We start from the raw sequence: 13,804 nt of genomic DNA, 5'->3' as shown, positions 1-13,804 counted from the left end.
ACTTAATGTATGTCATGATGTTGAAATATGTATTACGAAAAAGGACATTAGAGTTAAGTGAGATAACTATGAACAACAAACAACCTGGTCTTCAAATAGTGACCATGGAGTTCCAGAACCAGACTGTCCCGCTGAAACCTATAATCAGTAAAACAAAAAGAAAAATAAATATATCAGTACAGTGACAGGAGACACTTTGCCACCACACAACCATCTTTGTTCCGAACAAACTTACCTTGAGTGCTTTGGCTTTCCTGCCCCTATCTCGTCCACCACTAATGATTCTAATAAATTTACTTGGATTAGACATGTTACTCATTTGTGAAGCAGCAGGGGAGGGAATAGAATTAGTTATTGGGGCAACATTGTCAAAATTATCAAGGGATTGCTTTGATGTCTTCATCTTCTTCACACTATGCTGCCCATACAAACCTGCAAAACAGGACAGTTGATTTCGTCAAACATGGTAAAAATATAATATTGACCAAGGAAAACAAATAAAAGTGCTACAGATAACAAGGCAACTTACCACTAACTCCATTAGATTCAATGTTATGACTATCCAATCTCTTTTTAGAATGATCCCTCTGCATTATGAATACATTAAAACACCACAGGATAAGTACTGTAGAAAATATTGAGAACAAATGTAAAGTTTTCCAATATATCTACCAAAGCAAAATTGAGCATTACACGGTAAAAACACCATACCAATCTAGACATTATTGATGCAACCACTTTTCCCAGTAGAAATTATCCATTTTATTTTAATTGGTAAGAGGGAAATGAAATGAAAGAAATCGGGTAAAATTGGAATGGGTGAAACAGAACCTAATGGAAAATAACATTGATTTCATTGTGAAAACATTTTACAATGGAATGGAAATAAAGTTTTCGATCAAATTTTTTAAAACTAGACCGAACCAACTGTCACAAAAACTGGTGAACCAGTCCAGTGACAAGCTCAAACAAACCATAAAAATAGACTCCGAGAAAAACCATACAAAGAAACGGAAAACCCTAAAACATCAGTAAATCTGGTAAAAAAAACCACAATTCCCAAGATAATGGGAAAAAACTTAATACAACATTTTGATTTTCTGTTAAAAAGAAGAAGGAAAATCAATCTAATAATTTTATTCTAAACCTATACTTAACATTGTTAATTAATGTTAACAATTAAGTCTCATAAGATATTTTATTTCAGCTTTTGTATGTACTTTAAATGCTAAAAACTATACAGTTATGTTTTAGTTGTTAGAATTATAAAGGTATGGTATTATCTTCTTTTAATATTATTTTACACATTATTTAATTATTAGTTTTATTTTTTCCATACCAGTTTGACCATGGCTGAACCTTGAACCAATGTTTTACTTGTTCAATGACTAGTCTTGGTTGGAAAACATTGTTCTTGATCGTTTTTGATGAAATTAGTGATAACCTTTTTATTTCCGTATCATCTTTACTTTAAAAATACCAATTACTTAGATAAAAAAATGAAAATAATTTTAATAAGTAATCCAAGATATAAATTAGGGTCCTAGGTAAATTTTAATTTTTAATATAATTTGGATTTTTCCCACATTGAAAATTGAAAAATATAATAATATTGGTAACAGGCACATATGTGTCATTGAAATACACTAAAATAGTTGAGAGCAAGCAAGGTGAGAAGTGTCAAAAATAGAGGAAAAAGAGCAAAGAAGAAATGTTGGGCTGAAACAATTCATTGATAATTAGGGTAAAGATAGAACTGTAACTTCATAATTGTACAAAGAGAGACTTCTAGCTAGCTTCATCTCACTCCTCCCAAATTGGGATAGGTTTCACCAGATTCAATTATATTCCATCCTCATCTTACCAATCCAAAAGATGAAACATAATACCATTAAATTCCAATCCGTCTTCCATCACCAATCATTCACAGACCAAATGTGAAACTTCAGAAGTATCATCCCCCAAATTTCAGTTCACCTCAATGAAATCACAGTTCCAAACTTTTGACAATTACTGTGCTATCCCATAATATATTACGGAGAAAAAGGAAGCTCTAAATTTTCAGCAAAAGATTTACCTGTGTGTGGAGAGACTAAACATCGAAATTGATGACTATGAATTTCTGTTTTAAACTACAAACAGGAAGACGATAATGAAATAGAATGCTTATCTATTCTTTCCATATTTATTACATTATTTTCAGTTTCATGTTAACTTTTCTTTTAATCCTTTGTTCTTCATATCAGAGGATAAGAAGGGTTAAAAAATTAATCATAATGGACAGAAAGTACAAGGAATTCGAAGGATAATAGATCCCCATCATCAAAAGAAAACACAAAGTAAAGCAGCAGAAAAACATCAATGGAGCTAAGCTACCAAGTCTCTCCACATACCTAGGCTATGTTTGGGAGTTGGAATGGAAAAGAATTATAAGACAACAGAGAGTAAAAAAGTGTATTTGAAGAGGAATTTTTGGCAGAAGCGAAATGCATGTGATTGAAGGTTTACAAGACAATCCCCATTTTCCTCCCGTAATTTCAACTCCCACCCCAAACAAAGAAAGGATTTACTTAGGAGCTATTTGACTTGAAAAAAATGCCTTCAGATTTCACTATTTTGTTTTCCCTTTAATTACAAAAATGCCATTTTATTTTGTATTCTATTATCAAATATTTATATAGAAAACAGTGAAAAAAAAAGATTATTTATATAAAAATATTTATTGACTCGAAACAAATGCCTTCAGATTTCACTATTTTATTTTCCCTTTAATTACAAAAATGCTGTATTCTATCATCAAATATTTATATAGAAAACAGTGAAAAAAAAGATTATGGCATTCCGGTTTCACTGTTTCTATTTTCATTTCTAATTAAACAGCCACTTAAAACTATCCAAAATTTTCCATTTCGAAATCCTCAACTCAAACATAACCTCAAGAAATCTTAGGGCAGTTGATTTTTCGCCAAATACAAGCCAAACATCTATTCTTATCCATAACCAACCCCTGAACTGTTGACACATTCTCAACAATCTAGGCATAATGTTCCAACCAAATTACACACAAAGAGTTTTCACTTAAGTAGAAGTATAAAACAGTATATTCATTGCAATTTAGGAAGGGATGAGGAAATTTGACTACGAAGTAAAAAGTAAAGAAAATGTCATACCACAAATCCCTGTTTAAATAATTGGGATCAATACTACAAAGAGGAGGAAATTAGCAAACAGGCTACACAAAAGACAAGGACAAATGGTAAATGTTAGAAGTGGACTTTAAGCCTAACTCAACTCCACAAAACCGGCTTGTAGGGTGAGGTTTGCACCCACTTATAAACTATGAATTGACCTTATCTCTAATCGATGTGGGACTTCCAACACACCCCCCTCACGTCGAGGTATATACATCTCGAGCGTGGAATTAGACATTTTTAATGGGTGGTCCGATAGCGGCCCGATAACGAGTGGAACAATATGCCCAACAAACAACAAATATCGCTAGGATAGACTCTAACCATGGCTCTGATACTATGTTAGAAGTGGCCTTTAAGGCTAACTCAACCCCACAAAACCGGCTTGTAGAGTGAGGTTTGCACCCACTTATAAACTATGAATTGGCCTTATCTCTAGTCGATGTGGAACTTCCAACCGTAAAGATGAGGAAAGGCATTATCATTATTTGTGATCACAAAGTACACATCAAGTCCACGGGAAAGTTTTACCATACTAGTATACATTTCATTATACTATTGGTAGTGAATTGATAAAACCAACAGGTAATTTGGAGAAATTTAGATATTGAGAACAAAGAATGACAATTTTTCTATGATGACTCCTCCAGATCAGTGGGATCCGAGAGAAAGAGAATGTGAAAAACTAGGAGCAATTCCAAAGTGCCTAGAAACCCTCCCAATGAAGCCTATAAAAACACCCTCCCACTCTAAAAATCTATTCTACAGATTACAACTGAATTTGTAATAACCATTTGGTGAGTGAGTTACATCAGTACCCACATCCCATCTATATTCTTCTGTCATCACATGTATACCCCTGCTAATGATAGGTCTCGTTTGATGAATGTTTGGCTTTAAAAAAAGAGAAGAAGTGGAAATAGAAATGAGAATGTGACAAACAGACGATGCCAACACAAGAGAGGACATGGTACGCATGATTGTAAAAAAGAAGATATTGGGGGAGCACTGAATAGAAAAAAAAAAACAAATAAAATCAATCAATAGTTTAGTTTAGTCTCTATGGTCAAGGCTATAGCCATCTGCTGATTTATCTAACCAATCCCACCTAATCGAATAAGAGCTTCGTTATTGTTAAACATTCCAACCAAACACACCAAATTATAAAAACATATTTGCTTACACAAAGGAAGAACAATATATGCCATCAGAGAATTAGATAACCATGTAAACAGAGTAGACCCGACAACCCCAAACCACTATAGTGGAACATCATAATATAATGATGACATAATAGAGAAACATAAACATCAAATAAATTGGAAGCACTCGCAAGACTTCACATTAATATAATGACATGTTTGTAGATACAATTTACTTCTGCCCTATAATGCACGAATGTGATAAGTGTATAGGATACAACAAGGATCTAATTTGCCGATACACTTATTTTAAAAATAATAGGATATGATACATGATATATACAAATTGGAAAATGTACAAAAATTCTTAAAAACATGAAAAATATCTGATTGTCATTGTGTGAATCAAAATTAAAATCATATATATTAAACATAGTCAAAATAAAAAATTATAAATTATTATCATCATAAAAGTATTACTACTTCATACGTTAGATACTTTATTGATAAGTATCAATAAAGTATTCTAAGCTATCATACGAATACAAATCTAACACAATACATGACACAAATTGAAGTACCATGCATCATATCAATCTAATTACAGAATTAGAAAAGTGAAGTTTCATCATGGCTAAGTGGAAAGATGAATACTGTTAGAGATCACACATCATCTAAAGATGTGACCAAATTAAAATATATAGGCTCAAATCTCGCCTAACAAATTGATTTTGTTAGGTCTAGCTTAAAGTCTCCTTTCTAACTAGTATCAAGAACCTTTTTCAAAATTGTATCAGCCGGTAAACCTCAAGGTTTTTCTTTATCCAACCTTTCTCCAAACTGAACTTTTATTCTTCCAGTACCTTCTCCAATGAGTTTTCCGACAGTTTTCAGCTACCATCATTTTCTTTGGCACACATAAGGTTGAGATCGTGTTGCACCAACCTATCCAACCGTCCAAACACCAACACTAGCACCCATCAATGTGCCCTCACATGCAACTTTTTCCCCCTCTCATCTTAGGTTATTTTAATATTATTATTATTTTCCAAATTTCAAGAAACAAAGTGTCTTCCAGCACCACTCAACAGATTCTCCCATTTTTCTCTAACAATTGTAAATACTGAGAGGATGGACAGGTTTAACTATTCCACCTGGGCTTCCAAAATGCGGATATAGTTCATTGGGTTGGGCACAAATAATAACAGTAGTTGAATCTGTTCCTATAAAACAGGATCGATGATATGTAAGTTTATCCCAATAAGGACTATTAGGCTTATTGCACCACCCAAAACTATTTATTCCCACACTAAAAATGTTCAATCATCAACATGAAAAGGTATATTGGAGATCTAACATCAACTAGGGATATAACTAAATTGTAATATATAAAGTGGGTATCAACCTCATCTTATAAGGAAGTTTGGTAAAATTGAATTAAGCTTAAAGTACACTTTTTAAGTAATGTCATAAGTGGAAAATTATTTAAAAAAATACCTGTTCACTTAGGACAACAGAATCCAATTGCCATCCCTGATCATATGCAGAACCCTGTACATATAACTGTTAAGAAACTACAACAGAAATACAGATTAAAATATATATATATATATATATATATATATATATATATATATATATATATATATATATATCCAGAAGTTCCAAAAGTGTGCAAACATATAGATGAATACAGATTTTGATTACCAGATTCTTGGGCTTCTTCTTCTTGGTTTTAACTGACGTTTCTCCACAATCATAAGGTAATTGCTTTTCAAATTCTCGAACCGACTCCACCTCCACACTTTTCTGAATCTGTGGTCCAACATGTAAAGTACTCTGGTCATCTGGAAAGGAATTGGTATCTCCACTTGAAGCATCCGTCTTAGCTTGAGCCTGTATTGTCCCAGAGACCACAGCAAAAGGACTCACAACTCTCTGCCTAGAAGCTGTACGCATGCGTTTTGTTGGTATTGTTCCAACATTTAAACTTGATGACCTTTTTCCAAGAAGCATGGATGGTTGAGCTCCAGTTGAATAATGCCCATAAGGCAAATCAGTCCCAATTTCACTGGGCTTAGGAGTGTAAAACTTCATTCTATTTTTGTGTTTCTTGTGCAATGATTTTGATGATCTACTACCCTCATATACACCAGGCAAATAATAAGTGCTAGTTTCTCCTTCGTCCTCATCATATGCACCCTCTTCATGCCCAAACTCTAGATATAAATTTGAGGAAAAGAAATTGTGATTGATTCCAGAATGATCGACAAAGCACATATAAATCAAATAATCTAAATATTCCCAAAAGTACCTGCTGCAGTATCATACATAGATGTATCAACTTCCTCTTGAATGCTACTACCAGTTTTCTGAGGATAATTTGTATCATCAAAAGTATAAATAAGAATTAAAATAACAACAGTGACACCAAGTATCTTCAAACTAGTAAAACATCAGCAGCAGTCATGAAACATTAAACCTTTGGGTAACATAAGGTAGCAAAAGTAGAGCATTTAAGAGCATAAATCTACCTCATATTGTAGAAAGTGAGATTCAATAGACTTCCTGTACATTTCCATTGCAGTAGGAGGAACTGTATAGAATAAGCTTTCCTGGAAATTAAGATACATGTAAAAGAGGTGACCAGGTAAAAAGCAATTGCTAGCTATAACAAACAAAATGGAAAAAGTAAACCATAAAATCATCTATTCCATATATAAATTATTCAGTCCAAAGTAATCAATAACTATAAGAATTAATGGTGTCATAATTGTTCATATTTAATATTCGTAAAGTTTACCTTAACAATTTACATCAATTTATAGATAAATATTTTCTCATTACAAGTACTTTTTATCTCATTTAATTGGACATTTTTATAACAATATCTCCTCTACTAAATTTAAAAATCCATAATTTAACACATTTTATATTATTAGTAATATTTAATTTTACAGTGAAACACATGGGTGATACATACAGCATGTAAAAGAAGCGTCTGGATAAAGGAAAATAGCTTACTATAACAAACAAATAATGAAAGTAAACCACAAAATCATCTATTAAATCATATTAAAATGGCAACATTCAATAGACTTCAAAGACAAGATTTTGATTTGGAGAAAAGTGAAAATAAACAAGAGAAAGGTCACTAACGTACAAACTAATAAGCTAATCAAATAAGGATAAGGTAACTTGGCCCATACTTCAGTAAGATGATCATCCCATGACATATCAACAATGCCCAAGTCCAATACTTTGTCAGGTGTTGTCGGTGCTTCTGCTTGACTGGAAATTCCACGAGACCTACTGTCCTTTAAAAATCTCACAGCATAACTATGCACCTTATGTACTGCCTGTTTAGTGGTCGTTTGTTCATCCTGTGACCAAAACCACCAATAATTAAGCATCAGTAACCAATACCTAAAATAATTACTATTGAAACCTAAAGCTGGGAAAATTTAGAAGTATTTAGAAACATCCAGATCATAAGCACTACAAAAACATTCAAATCTTGCAATAGAAACGAGACTCACATGCTTCTAAATCTAAATAATGTAATAATTTTAAAAAATAATGTCAATTAAACATACATCAACAAGGATGACTACAATGAGCAAACCAAACTGAAAAGGCCAAGAATACTATAATAAAAACTACTATACAAATGTTTTAATACTGAACGTTCTTAAACTACATCTTCAAATAGCACTAAAATATATTGTGAAATTTAGTCTTTCAAATATTAGGAGAAATAATAGGAGTACCTAGTCAAATAAAGTATAATAAAGTTCATCCAGAAAACAATAGCTGATACATAAAACAAATCAACAATAAACCAGAACACTAGTAACTACTCATCTAAACCATTTTTATATCTGAAGCACTACATTAAAGATTCCACAAAGCATAAGATCTAGGTTGCTCTTTCAAGTTTACATGATCATAGTACATTTCTAAAAGCAAAATAACCGTTAACAATTGAATAGTTTGTTGTAGCATCACTTTACTCTAAAAGGGTATTCACTCGACAGCAACTAACTAAATGAGTTTGCAATTGTATATAAGTTTAGTCCTATCACAACACCAGCCAATCTTGCGGCCAGCCAAAATAAACACTAATTTAAAAGTACGACAGTAAAAGAACAATGTAAATAACCAGCACCATCTCGCAATTGCTCCTCTTGTCCCTAGAAGCTTCATTGGAATCAATGTTCAAAGAACTAACTGAACCATCAACACAGTTACGGTCATCATTGAGTAAATGGTGCTCAATTGAATTCCAGAACTGCATGACAGCCTTTGCCATGTTGTGAGACAAAATTTTCACCCCAAGATGTTTACTTTGTTTTTCAAATCTTAACCGAGAAGCAAAAGATGCCTGTTGAGACAATTGTGCAGCGGCAGTTATCTTCCAAAGACGCTCCTACAAACACAATTTAGAGGGAATAAAAGGATGTATCAAGAATCAGTTATTAATTTGATATAACAAAGGTTCATATTCTTCAAGTCCTTATAATTATGATAGAGCAGAGAATCTCAAGTAGGCCTAGAGAATATAACCTGCGCAAAATCATTCGCCAACCACGTCATTTCCTCAAGGACAAAACCCCAGTGAGATTTTCTATGGATCTGTGATGGCAATGTGCGAACAGATAACTCTGCAATCCTCTTGCGCTTGACCTGCATTAACATATGATGTCAGAAGTTTATAGTTTACTGACAAACCCATAAAATTTACAAGAACAATTATCAGTAGAAATGAAAACAAAAATTTAAGACCTCTATAATTTTAGCCTCTTCCAATATAGAATCCTCATGAGCCTTGTCTGGTAACTTCAAGTTGTGTGTGGAACATGGTTGACATTCAGATGCAGTAGTATTAACCTTTTCAACAAGAGCAATTTGCGGAGTTGAAATTGAAACATCAGTAGGAACTTTAAGTCTTTCACAGTTGTCTTCCCTGATACAATTAGGATGATCCAACAGGACACCCCTTTCCTCTTTATCAGCATTTGATATGCTGCTTTCATTGTGAGGCAGTCCTTTAATATTGGAGGAATCTTTCACCTTATTTTGCATGCAAGAACCATTAGTAAGGATGTTTTCCTCACTTTTGACCATGTTACCACTACTAGAATGGTTTACATAAGCAGTAGCATGTTCATTGTTGGAAGTAGCACCACTTTCACCAGTATTGGTATTAATTCCTTCTTTAACAACTTCATAGCCCGTTAAATTCAGCTTCTTCTCAAATTCTGATGTTTGTTCCATAGTATTTCCATTTGCATCAATATTTTTAGAATTACTACACATGTTATTATTATTTACATCTCTAGCTAAACTAGTTTGTGCACAGGAAGACTCCGAATCAAAATTCTTCATGCCTAACGCAGCACTGCAATTTGTATCTCCATTTGCTACACCTTTCCTGTCTACTTTTATGTTGCCAAACCCATTTGGTTGACCAGAACAAGATTCATTTCCAGGTTGTTTAGTAGATGCACAAGGCTCATGCTCAAGATCAACTGATGCTCCCAGGTCCCTTTCTCCAACCGCTTTAGCTTCCCCAGAAGCCAAGACAACTGGATTTTGTATAATATCATCTTGAGAAGGCATAATTCGTTGATCTTCTTTAAATTTTTTATTCACGGCACTGTCCAATTTGTCCTCAGGAACACTAGCACTGCCACTACCTGTTTGACATGCTTGGACACCATCCAATTCATTATCCACTGATTTATTAGATGTTGGATCTTTAGAAAGCACCTCCCCATTTAAACTTGTAGGCTTTGGCTTAGAAACAGAAAGCACATTGTTGTCCTTCTGTTTGTTTGTATCAGATAACAATCCCTTAGCATCTCTTGAAGCCCCACGAGGACCATGATTTGGTTTGGACCTGTTCCTTCGAGCATATGGCCGGAAAATAGCAGAATCTTCAGTCTCCTTTGCATTCTGACTCCCCCCAATTCGAGAAGACTGTTCTGAAGGAGCAATATTAGTTCTTTTAGTTGAATGTAGAGACCTCTTTTCTCCTTCAGGCAACTCGTTCTCACCGTCAAAAAGTAAGAGGTTATCAGCAGTATTTGGTTCACTAAGAGAAGGGACCCCTGGTCTAGCACTACTGTCGACAGAGTCACCATGAGGGGAGGCAGTCAATACAAAACTACCTTTTGCTTCACTGAATCATATTAGGAGGCGGACAAGAAAAAGGAGGTGATAGAACACCATTAAGTGAATTAATACGCAGTAGATATTCATAAACAACTTACTCGGACTGGTGATAAAAAGAAAAAACAATAAAATAATTGCCAACCTGGTCACAAACTGCTCTTGGTGCTGATCAGTGAGTGAAGTAGACTGAACACTAACTGAAGCAGCATTCCCTAATTTAAAGTCCAAAGGATTGCCTCCCTGAAATTACAACAGTTAAGCAGCTCATCATTTACAGAGAAAATCTACTGATACAAGATTGCAAAAGAACAAATCTTCTTACTTTTTCAAGAAATTCTAGTTCCCTTCTTCTTTCTTCACGAACATCATATTCCAGTCTGTATCAACATGCATGAGTTACTCTTCATGCACATGATTAAATTGGCACTCAAAAAACACAATCAGAAAAATAATGCAAGAGCAGAAACAGTTTTCCCTTCACCTGAGCTCTGCCTGAGCCTTCTCAATAGCTACTCGACACGGAGAGGTTTTCAAACCTATACCAACTCCGCCATCAACAACACCTCCCATGGAATCAACCTCAGCATTTACAAGGAAGACAGATCCTGAGTTACATCCATGCATCCCACTCTTAATGTCTAAGAATGTCACTTTCCATTTATCAAAGAATCTGCTAATTTTAGAAAAAACAGCAAATTAAAGATGTAGATCCAAGTACTAAGTGTCCATTAAGGCCTATAAATTTCCTCACTGATCAAACATTAGAAACGCTAACAATTAATCAACACTCGAAGCATAGACAGTAATTTCATCTTGTGATGTACAAACGTATTTAAAAACAAGTTGAAATAAGTGAACTTTTTAGCAAGAATTAATCACTATCAAAAAGATTCCCCCATATTGAAAATGTGACATACTCAATGCAAGCCTGTTACATACGATGTTCAGAACTTGGATCTCCTGAATTTCAAACATTGCAATTGGGTTTATGATCAATTTTTTATTACAAAATAAATCGGTTAGGATGGTTGAGATCATAGACAGTTTTCCGAAAACAGTTAACCATCTTAATTCAAGATGAATATACTAATTACTCGCAGCATATATTATCGATCGAATATAATTTTTCATTTCCATTGCAATTGAGATTCTGAAATTTTTTTAACACAAAGGTTACATCTGCTTCCACTGAGTGAATAAATGACAATTGATAAGTGATGATCATTCCACATGAGCCACATATAAGTATAACTTTAAAAAGGAGATGTAACCAAAGAAGAAAAACAATTATCTAAACCATTTCCCGATCGAAAAATTCACCTTATAATCAAATCCCCCAAAAACATTCTGAGATGCATGCTAGAAAGTATCTACAACATAGTTACATAATGAAATAAAATACCATAGTTATCCTCACATAAGTCACCAGATTGTATGAACAGTTTAAAGGACAAGAATAACATACATACAACTAAACAAATTGTAGGAAAAGTCAGAATATGTCCAGGTTTTGAAAGAATAAGGCAACCTCACAAGCTTAAAATGTTTGCACGGGACATGAAATTTGAGACCAGACATAAGAACCACACTAACAGCACAACCACGTCCATTAGAAACATACCAACTAATATTATAATAGGAACATGTAAAAATAAAGTAATGAAACGTAAAGTCATTAACACCTATATTCGGTAACCATTACATACATGAAAAGGTTGCCACCAATTATTCCCTCCAAATTTTTAAAGTGAGATAACTATCCCCACATGTATAGTTCAAATTACTAGCTCCCCACTTAAACACCGGCATTCTAATTTGCTACCCGGTAAGTGTTAAAAACCAAAACTACCAAGTTTTTTAACAGAACAATGCAGCACCACATTAGCAGACACAAACTCGAGGCACCAAGCCATTCCATTCTAACACAATGCATAGCACACACAGCGCTCCATAATTCGCCCAAACATTCGAAACCCTAACCTCGACCATTTCCAGCAATTTCCCCAATTTCACAATTCTAGGGTTTCGAGTAATGGCAATAAAACAACAATTAGGGCGAGAAATAGCACCTGAACGCGGAAATGGGAACCTAGGGCACAATTCAGGCGCGTCCTGAGTTGAAATTCCTCTCTCCTAGGGTTTTGGAAATTAGGGTCCCTTCGCTCAGAGGGGCAACGATGGCGAATTTGCCCTAAAACCTAACGCGTAAGGCAACGAATGTGAGAGCCATGGAAGAAGGTTTTGTTTTGTTTTGTTCCCTCGGCAAGGAAGTGTGTGTTTGCGTGGTCGAGCAATTGGGGTTGCGTTGAGTTTCTCTCTCTAGAATTTGTAGAAAGAGGAAGGTCGTTTTGGTGTTACGGGTTGTCGTTGATGATGTTGCGGGGTGAGAGAAAGAAAGAGGGACTATGCAACCTCTGGTAGAGTGTTGTGGGCTTTGGGGCATGAACACGATGATTCACAGAGGAGAGGGCTCGTAAGAAAATGGACGTTCATTTTGGGCTTTTTATTGTGCACTTTTTCTTTTCATCAGAAGTTTGTGTGATTCAGAATCAAAATAGGTTTAATTAATTTCGTTTAGTTCTTCTAATCTTGCTTCTGATCTTGTCAATTAGGACAAAGGTTTTCATTTATTAGGTTTCGTTTTATTGCATCGAAGACGACGATGTCATACGCCAAAACTACATAATCTTTCTCATATCTTTATTACAATATTATTATTAGAGTCCAAAATTCATTATTATCAACTAAAAAAATTATTGGATTGCCTAATTTTTAGTAATCTAGATCACTAACATTCTTTTATGTTCATCCTTCAGTGAAACTTATCTGTTAAAATTTTGAATCATAAACTTAAAATTATTAGAATTTTGGAGTGTTGGAGTATCCAATTTTAAATAATAATAATAGTAATTAAGTAGTTTTAGTAATCAATGATGAGAGCGAACTCCATGAAAATCCTTGATAATTTTTTTAAAATAATTTTCTTTTATTTATTTATACTTTTATAAATATTGTTGATTATCCAAGTAAATATATGATGAATAAGACATTAGTAAGTTAGTAAAACAGCATCTTAAATAAAAAGTTTTATTACATTAAAAGGATCTTATGTTTTCCATCCTGGAACATATTGCTTTAATAATTGAAGTTTTAAAAAAAATTATAATTCGAAATTTTTTATTTTATTTTTACTTCTTTTTTTATTTCTTAAATTATCCTTCATTCCTCCACTACCAATCACCTTACTCCCCTCTCATTTTTTACTTAAACCTTGCATTAGTCTACTTTTAGTGA

At 33.8% G+C, this 13,804-nt stretch overlaps 1 protein-coding gene across 7 annotated transcripts in view; it reads right to left on the bottom strand.

Moving 5' to 3' along the window:
• LOC108328700 (chromatin modification-related protein EAF1 B) overlaps positions 1-13,018 on the bottom strand; it is a 28,176-nt gene extending 15,158 nt beyond the window's left edge. For 2 of the 7 annotated variants that reach the window (XM_052873799.1, XM_052873802.1), the window contains exons 1-15: positions 12,580-13,017; positions 10,992-11,180; positions 10,833-10,887; positions 10,653-10,750; positions 9,119-10,517; positions 8,900-9,019; positions 8,502-8,762; positions 7,543-7,716; positions 6,868-6,948; positions 6,648-6,705; positions 6,041-6,552; positions 5,831-5,884; positions 530-587; positions 236-432; positions 85-138 (exon numbers count right to left, since the gene is read on the bottom strand). In XM_052873799.1, the coding sequence (XP_052729759.1) occupies positions 85-138; positions 236-432; positions 530-587; positions 5,831-5,884; positions 6,041-6,552; positions 6,648-6,705; positions 6,868-6,948; positions 7,543-7,716; positions 8,502-8,762; positions 8,900-9,019; positions 9,119-10,517; positions 10,653-10,750; positions 10,833-10,887; positions 10,992-11,134 (3,264 nt within the window). In that variant the 5' untranslated portion in view covers positions 11,135-11,180; positions 12,580-13,017. Of the gene's footprint in view, positions 1-84; positions 139-235; positions 433-529; positions 588-5,830; positions 5,885-6,040; positions 6,553-6,647; positions 6,706-6,867; positions 6,949-7,542; positions 7,717-8,501; positions 8,763-8,899; positions 9,020-9,118; positions 10,518-10,652; positions 10,751-10,832; positions 10,888-10,991; positions 11,184-12,579 lie in introns of all 7 variants that reach the window. The other 5 variants (XM_052873803.1, XM_052873804.1, XM_052873801.1 and 2 more) reach the window with 4 other exon arrangements.
• Positions 13,019-13,804: the final 786 nt, after the last annotated feature.

This window comes from Vigna angularis, chromosome 2 (assembly GCF_016808095.1).
Source record: "Vigna angularis cultivar LongXiaoDou No.4 chromosome 2, ASM1680809v1, whole genome shotgun sequence".
NCBI lineage: Eukaryota > Viridiplantae > Streptophyta > Magnoliopsida > Fabales > Fabaceae > Vigna > Vigna angularis.
This window is presented reverse-complemented; position numbering and strand designations above follow the sequence as displayed.